At 31.9% G+C, this 8,907-nt stretch overlaps 1 protein-coding gene across 2 annotated transcripts; it reads right to left on the bottom strand.

Annotated features, from left to right (window-relative positions):
* Positions 2,968-8,653, bottom strand: LOC109347674 (protein ORANGE, chloroplastic-like). Of its 2 annotated transcripts, none has more exons than XM_019587660.1 (8): positions 8,368-8,653; positions 7,472-7,586; positions 5,419-5,535; positions 5,201-5,287; positions 4,460-4,536; positions 4,073-4,200; positions 3,390-3,526; positions 2,968-3,163 (listed from the first exon to the last, which is right to left on the bottom strand). In XM_019587660.1, exons 1-8 carry the CDS (start codon positions 8,565-8,567, stop codon positions 3,086-3,088), a joined length of 939 nt encoding a protein of 312 aa, XP_019443205.1. In that variant the 5' UTR covers positions 8,568-8,653; the 3' UTR covers positions 2,968-3,085. The 2 variants fall into 2 exon arrangements, with proteins under 2 accessions (XP_019443205.1, XP_019443206.1); XM_019587661.1 differs by having other exon boundaries at positions 7,472-7,587; positions 8,378-8,653.

Below are 8,907 nucleotides of genomic sequence, written 5' to 3'. Positions count from 1 at the left end.
AAATTAACTTTTTTGAATGTTAGTCAACTACAGAAACATTATAATTACATGAAAGAGCAATTCCTACTAATTACATTATGTACGGTGCTAACTACAACTACTATTTTTATTCCTTCATACAATTGTTACTCCTTTATCACAATTAAATAAAAATAAAGATGTTACTCCTTCAAACAAATTCCTCCTCTCTTTTTTTGTGATTCAAATTTGTAGGGGTTGGTTTCAGAAAATATATCTTTCTATACATAGTTGCAATAATAAAAATAAAAAATAAATATTATTGTATTTAGCTCTATTAAGTAATTTTAGGAATAATATCATGAATGAGGATTTGTTCTTCATACTCGTGTGGATTGCTCTTTCATACACATTATAATATAGTGCACACATTGTAATTAGTAGGAATTGCTCCTTGATGCCATTGTAACATTTCTGTAGTTGACTAACATTCAAAAAAGTTAATTGATTGATGATCAAAATCTAGGATGACATGCAGATAAAAAATAAAATGAGTTTGATTTTCTCAATGAAAGAATGAAGAATGTGTATAGAGAAAGAGAGTTCAGAAAGTGGCTCACATGTGCTTAATAGAACATATAAATCAGAAGATCATACCTACGAAGGTATTGATTGATGATCAAAACAAGGATGTGATGTAGAGAAAACGAAAATTTGAAGAATGTATAAAAAAGAGAGTTTATAAAGTGACTTAATTGTCCTAGAATGAAAAAAATGATCAAAGAAGATGACATGAAGAGAAAATGGAAAATGAGTTTGAGAGAGAAAGAGAATCTAGAACTGAATTTTTAGAGAGAAAGGAAATGAGTTTGAGGAAGAGATTTTAGAAAGTGACTTTTGAAAAGAAGATGAGAATTGACTTTTTGACAAAATTATCCACTTTCAGATCTATGTGTCAAATTTTGAAAGTGTATAATTTTGTAATTATACTAGCCCATCATTTTTCATTTTATCTGCATGTCATGTTTATTTTGATCATCAATCAATACATTCACATGTATGATCTTCTGATTTATCTGTTTTATTAAACACATGTGACTCACTGTCTAAACTCTCTTTCTCTATACACTCTTTTATCTCTTTCAATGAGAAAATCAAACTCATTTTCTTTTTTTCTCTATATGTCATCCTAGATTTTGATCTTCAAATAATTAACTTTTTTGAATGTTAGTCAACTACATAAACATTATAATGGTATGAAAGAACAATTCCCACTAATTCCCTCTTTTAAAACTAGGTATCAAAATTTGAAAGTGTCTAATTTTATAATTATACCAGCTCATTCAATTCATATATAAATAGTATATATGTATATGAAAAGATTCATTTACACTCAGTTAAATTATTCAATTATGACAACACTAATAATTTTTTATACAATACAAATTTAATCAAACCAAGTGTTAGATCGAAAGTTCACATTCTATAAATCTCATACATCAAATTTCATGAAACAATAAGTTATATATGATTATGGTAAATGTTATCCTGTTGGCTAATCACAATCTGATCCATGGAATAGATTTTCCACATATGTAACATATATACTAAAAAAGCATTTATTTTTGAAAAATAATGACTGTCAATTAGCATCTGCGGAAGCATTCTTTATAGGACTAAAGTTCATAGTGAAAAAAGGATGGTGGAAAAATAGTGATAACCATGAAGATATGAAGGAGTTTTCTTAACAAAGTTGTATGGATAGGATATGTTTGCTAATTATTTTTTAGAGTAAGATGAAAGAAAAAAGAAAACTTGTGAGTCATCTAATAAGTATATTTCTTAACTTTGAATTTTTTTCTCTTTTCTCCCTTACCATCCAACAACTAATTTTATGTAATAAATAGAAGACTTAAGAGTCATGAAATATACTTATAATGATTTTGAAGTCTTTTCTTTCTTTCTCTCTTTCAAAACTCAAATAGAAACAATAAAAAAAGCTGTGAGCTTACTGAATGAATCTTTAACAGAATTAATAGGAAAAAGATCAATAAATAATACGTTTGGAGATGGGATCCCATACACCATGATATAATCATAATTTCCCTAATTAAAAACATATCTAAAATAAATATTACCATTGATAAATATCATTCATTGGAGGACAATGCAATAATATATGTTAAGCAAAACATAATAAAGACCTTTATTCATTAACAGATCATATTCAGAGCTGTGAGATAATTCATTATTTTAAATTGTGTTTATCATAATTACGTTCTCATTATTATAATTTAGAGTTTTCATAACGACATTGCTACTATAATTACAACAATATCTACCATATTTTCCCACAATTTCAACAATTGTAGTAAACGTAAACAGTGATCCCAACATAACTAAAACATAAATCTATAATAAAGCAGAAATACTTTCTCTGCAGAGCTCCACCATGGCCTAGCTAACCATGTTTATGTGCAAAGGAGAGTTGCCTTATCAACCTCCTTTTTTTTGATACTACTAAAGAAATCCACTCACCCTTTTTAGGTAAAGAACTAATCTACTTTAGGGTACGTAATTGTTACTTCCAATAAGTATCACTCCCAGAAATCGAATCTTTGACCTTTGGTTATCCTGAAGATATAGTGAGACCTTATACCACTAGACCAACATTTTATTGGTATTTATCAACATCCTTTGCAACCATGGTAATGAAACAGTTTGCAATTATGATTAATTGTGAAGTAACATGCCAAATGGAGTTATTCTTTCCATAATATTTTTAAAACTTAAGTTACCTAACAAGAGGAATACTATTGTTTCCATGGCGTTCTTAAGGGTCAATTTAGTTGGTAGAGTTGTGAGACATCAAGTATAAACACCTGAGCTGAAACCAGGACAATTGCATAATTTCCCCTGTCAGTAAAAAACTTATTCTCAAACCACACATTTTCTCCTTTAAAACTTTACTTGGAAGACTATATTATATGCCCTCTTTTATGTATGATCTTCTATCTATGTTGGAAATATATATATGTATACATGTATACAGAAATTTCACTATTCCATCATGAAAACATGACTCAATACACTTTGCCCATTTGAGATACCTAATTGCAGTAAAAGTTTAGTCAAATGGATCAATTCGAGGATCGTGTTCACTTGCCATGGCCATTCCAGTGCATAGACATGTTGGACACATAACCTGCAATCATAATTGAGCATGAGTTACTAAATAACTGAACCACTATAATATTGTTGTGGATCTAGCAGGTAAATAAGCATTCCTAGGTCTAATCACCATGAAGATTTTTACTGTTACTAAAAACAGACCACACCAACCATTATTTATGCAGATTATGGCAATACTCAAATCATTTTAACTAATGCACTGATAACAAAGAATGGAGTGAAGATTTCTAATGGCGAACCTTGCCGGATCCAGAACAATTTGAACATCTCTCAGTTTTTGGTAGTGATACAGGTTGATTTCCACCGCTGAGAGTGGATACTGGTTCAATCAGAACAATTGCACCGGTGCTTGAACAGCGAGCACACGCAAGATATCCTGACAAAAAGCGGAGGTATGTTAAGACTCAAGGCACTCAACACTAATATCTGCAATTGGTTGAACACATGATAGGCCAAACCACAAAGGCAAGTAGTAACCAATAAAAAAGATTATTTCTCAGTGTTATGTGATGTCTAACAAAAACATCGTCTGAGCATTGCATGGAACAACCCTCTGCCTTAACTACCAGAGAGGGTATGTGTCCCATTTTGATGCTGACATAGGGAATAATCAATCATATTCATGGAGTATGATCAAGAGTGTTATTATCCAATATTCAATATTCCTATCAAACAAGGACTATAGTGAGTATGACTCAGAATGATATGAGAAGCCATCAAGCTTCATTTGGTTCTGTGATTTTTACTTTCCCTTTCTAATGCAATGGACAAAAAAGGTTTTGCTTCATCATCTTATAGCAAGTAGAATTTAGTACATTAAGAGAAAGGAGAACATAGAAAGAACCATAAAAGCCTTTTAATTCAATGTTTTGAAAGTTAAAATCCCAAAATCCAGATAACAAGAGAGAATTTGAGGTCATACCAGCACCGAGACAGTATTTGCATCTTTTTTGCTCTTGTTGTTTCACATTGTTTATCTCAACAACCATTAGTGCTGAGATCACTCCAACGGCTCCTCCAGAAAATGATGCTACAATGGGATCAACCTGACTACAAATTCAAACCGAATCCAGGTAACATATAGGAAATAGTAATAGAATTGACTGACTCATTTTAGCAGTAAAGGGCAGACAATAATCAAAGATCCTTATAATGGAAAAAAAAACGTAAGCTTCTGTTCATAAAAGATCAATTTTATCAGGTTTTGTGCATTACAAATTCTCAATCATAACAGCTATCGTCTGGCATTGCTCCCTTTGCTTAGAAATGTGTAAATAGGCGAAAATGAACCAGGAAATGTGCAGAGTACCTCAACTGCATAGGCAGATGCATGTTTCGAATAAAATCTGCATAAGATGTGCCCCCAATCCCCAGTCTAAGCTCCAACTGAGAAATGAAATGAAGATGAGTTGGAAAACAATTGGAATTCATGTTAACTAAATGTACAGGAGAACAGAAACAGGAGATACACAGTAAGATGACAAATCTCCACTCTTTTAATAAAAAGCAAGGCTTTTATCTGTATACTATGCACACAGTAACTATTCTCAAACAGTGTATCACTACAATGAAAATATAAAATAAAGTAAAAAGTGAAATATCTGCCGAGTTGTATGTTTTTTATTGCACGATCAGTATAAATATTAGCATTGTTAAGAATATATAGTATGGGTAATAGGAATTTGCTTTGGGATTAAGTAATCAGTTAGTCACAGTGCACCCTACATGAAGGGTGCAAGAGCCATTGTGCAATTGCGACATTATTATAAAAGAGCTTTGTGGTCAGTTAGGTGTTGGACTATTTTTAGTTAGTACTGAACTATTCTCTTACCCTATAAACAATATCTTCATATTTTTCAACAATCACTGACATCCATTTTTTCATCATTGTGAAGAAATAACGGAATATGACATGAAATAACACATTTCTTGCACCAATGCAGAAGGTCAGATTAAGATTAAGGAAAATGTTTCAGAAAAAAAGTAAGCATGGTCAAGTTCATCCATGTAATTTGATTGAAAGAAAATTGTAAGCGAGCACACAGCATACTGCGGGAGCAAGAAGACCACCAAAGAGAATTATCCCAGCAATAAGAGAATAACAAGTCGCATAATATTGCTTGAGGTTTGATGAAGTCTGCAAAAAAAATTGTATCATTGGCCAAAATTTTGCAAAGAAAATAACACAATCATACTTAACAAAATCTTGGTTGATCTGTTACTAAACTCATTATTCAGATAGCCTATAACACACTTCAAGGAGCTTACCAAAGGAGGCAAGAACGGAATGAACGATGGAAAGTTAGGAAGATCACTATCCTGCTCATCTTTAAAAATTCCAAGTTCAGTACTTTTAATCCTCTGTTGTATCCTAAGCCTGCGAACCTACAAAAATATGAGGATATTGTCTATAAGGAGAGAAAAAGTCTCATGAAATATAATAATGCATAAAGGGCAACTGGAATTTTTTAACAGATTCTTTTTTTGACATTTAGAAAAGTTTGTTACAAAAAAAAAGGAATCTACATAGAGCCCTTTCCCCCAGATTGTTAGTGTGAAACATACATTATGGAACAGAAGCCTCCTCCAAAAAGCATTTTGATATATAACAACATCCATTCCACTAGAATCTTCGGGCCACCAAATATACTATATTAAGATGACATAACTACTATATAAGATTAATGGAAAATCATCTTATTCCTGCATATTACATATTTCCAGAAAACCATAGATCCATCTTGGTTGCCAAGATGCGAGAGAAAAAAATCAGAAAAAAGACACTGCGTGTTCATGGAGATAGAGAGAAGAGAGGCTATACACATGAGAACTGTGCAGATCGATGGTAAAGCAATAACTACAAGTCTACAACGGTTATAGAATTAAAAGGAACATGAAAGGCTCCTACAATCTTACTTTAGAGCGCAATTTGAATACTATTAATCTTTTCATAGTTATTGTGAAGATGTTTCACCAGAATGTTTTCAAAGTAACCCTATAAATTAACTTACTGGAGTGAAGGAATGTTATCAAGCAAATTATTTAATTATGTCTTTTCTGATGTAATTGAAATGCAATTAGCATCCATGGCCAAATAGGTATAAAAACAATAGACAGATGAAACATTGCTCCAGTTCTGGGATCAACAGATGGAGATTCTATATGGTCGGTTCCAGAAAAAAATAAGATGAGTGGTTCTTACAGTATCATGAATATGAGAATGTATGAATATTGACATTAGTAACTAACTGCAGCAGTAACTAATCTATATAACATTCCCTCTTTCCCGTCTTAAATATTTTTTAGCAGTCTGATAATCTATCAATGGTGAGTCTTGGCACCTCTGAAACACGTATTCGTCAAACACCTTCACGTGTCGGTGTCTGACATGTATCCGATACGGATACGCTCGGATTCGCGAAGAATACGTAGCGATAGAATATCCAAAAATTAAAAAAATAAATAAATATTAAGACAAGTATCCGATTTGTTTTCAATAAAATATAGGATATATGGATTCGTTTTCAGTAAAGTATAAGATATATAGATTCATTTTCAATAAAATAGGATAACATAGATTCGTTTTCATTAAAATAAGATAAGATAGATTTGTTATGGAGGACAATGATTTTAAGATAGATTCGTGTTCATTAAAATAGGATAAGATAGATTTGTTATGGAGGGGAATGATTTTAAATTTCCATTATATTTTTTACTTTGGATATTTTGATTTACACTTATAATTTTATCATATTTTATGTGTTTTTATTATTTTATATGCGTATCCCTAAACGTATCGTATCCTGTATTTTAGAAAAAATGCGTGTCGACGTATCAGATACGTATTGTATCTAACACACGTATCAGTATCCGTGCTTTATAGCTTGGCGCAACGGAACTCTTAATCTAATACTGCAATATGAAGTGGAATTTCAGAAGCCCATAAAGATTTAACAAAAGTAATTGTGACTTTTGTATTTGAAGAGGGTATTTTAAAACTCCTTAATCATTGTAGTCATTTTCATTCCAAACATCTTATGAGTGTGGCTCTCACAATAAAAATTGAAATAGCTTGTTATTGCTTTGGCTCTCCATTCTGTACAACAATCAAATTTTAATCCAACTATGTAGGATTGACTACACGTATTGAACGACGTTATAATGCTCTATCATAAATCATATTTAATAAATCATTAATCTCTAAATATTTCTTAATAATTTCGCCTATAACTTTTGTGTCTCCCTGTTCCTATGCATAAATTAGGCTCACACAAGAAAATTTACTATAGCAAAGAAATGTAGTGCATCTACCAATCCACACCTCTTCCATATGCAGAAAAATTTTGTTCCTCCTACTTCGAACATTATCCTGAATTTCCTGCAGCTCCATTTTGTCAAAATCTTGCACTGTTTCTGGCCCTTCTATGATGCAGAATCTACAGTTGGAAGAATAAGAGCACTTCAACAATAAGACACAAATTTTCAATAACCACAATCATTGTTGTAAATTGCGGACCACTCGGGACATGACCGCAATATTGCAGCTGCAAATGATTTCCACAATTTCATTTGACACCAAATCACAATGATATCGCCATATCGAGCCGCAACACAACCACGTTGCATTACATCAAATCCAAAAACATTTTTTTAATCACAAAAATATTCATACTGCAATGGTCGTAATAATAACTATCGCAATGACCACAATGACCATAATCACAATAACCGAACCATAACTGCAATTTAAAACACTAGCCACAATGGCACAAGTCATGTTACTATCAACATAAATCTAGGACAGGAAATGAACTAAACCAACTCAATATTAGTTCAAAACGTGATTATTTAATTAGTTCGGCGAGCTTAGTTCATTAAGCTTAAAATTGAACTCTATTATAATAACAAAACTTAACTAAACCCCAAAGCTAGCTCAAAGGGCGAGGGTTGGCTAAACCTTATAAACAATTGATCGCGACAAGACCTAACTCAACCACAAAAGCTAGCTCGGAGGATAGAATTGTCTAATCCTTATAAGCAATGACTCAGCCATATTCCGATGTAACACTTATCTTAACAAACTCATCAAATTGATGAAACAAATATAAATAAAAAGAAAACTATTCAAAAATTGAATATCAGATATCTTTTATTCCTTATTCTATTCGTAAAATAAAACATTTAACAAAAAGTGAGAGAAAATGGAAGAAAGAAAACCCAGCGGCAGCGTTTTTATCAGCAGCCTCAGAGTCAGAAGCGAGTGGGATGACGCGCCATGATCTACGAGTGACCGTGTGATTATGTAGATGCAAGAATCTGTTATTGTTGTTATTGTTTGTGTAATAATGATGATGGTGGTGATTGTAGTAATGAAAGGAGTTTGATAAACCAAAAACTCCTCTACCCAAAGAAAGCATTGTTAATAGGAAGAAGAGAGGAAGAGAATGATGCAATTTGGTCTCAATAAATCAATAAATGATTTATGTGGAGAGTGTGGGACATGTGTCACAAGGTTTATGCCACTAGTGTGTCTTCCTTACTTTATTAGGATAAGAGAGTATATATCTAGTTTTTTAGGCACTTATTTGATCATTGGGTGGCTTCATTGGTTAATGAGTTAGGTGTAAAGTGAAATTTCATAACAAAGGAAAAAAAAGATTGTATAAGATAATGATGAATTAGAAAGGCTTGGTAAAATTAGTTGATAAGATAACTAGTTATTCAAGTATTTTATTATATAAGCTAGTATTTATTAAA

This window comes from Lupinus angustifolius, chromosome LG05 (assembly GCF_001865875.1).
Source record: "Lupinus angustifolius cultivar Tanjil chromosome LG05, LupAngTanjil_v1.0, whole genome shotgun sequence".
Taxonomy (NCBI): domain Eukaryota; kingdom Viridiplantae; phylum Streptophyta; class Magnoliopsida; order Fabales; family Fabaceae; genus Lupinus; species Lupinus angustifolius.
This window is presented reverse-complemented; position numbering and strand designations above follow the sequence as displayed.

Bases quoted from the DNA above. Each gene is read 5' to 3' on its own strand.
- LOC109347674 (XM_019587660.1), bottom strand. From the start codon at position 8,567: ATGCTTTCTTTGGGTAGAGGAGTTTTTGGTTTATCAAACTCCTTTCAT. The intron at 3,527-4,072 runs GTATGACCTCAA...GCTTTTTGTCAG, and splicing joins CAAATACTGTCTCGGTGCTG to GATATCTTGCGTGTGCTCGC. The intron at 3,164-3,389 runs GTTCGCCATTAG...TTATGATTGCAG, and splicing joins ATTGTTCTGGATCCGGCAAG to GTTATGTGTCCAACATGTCT.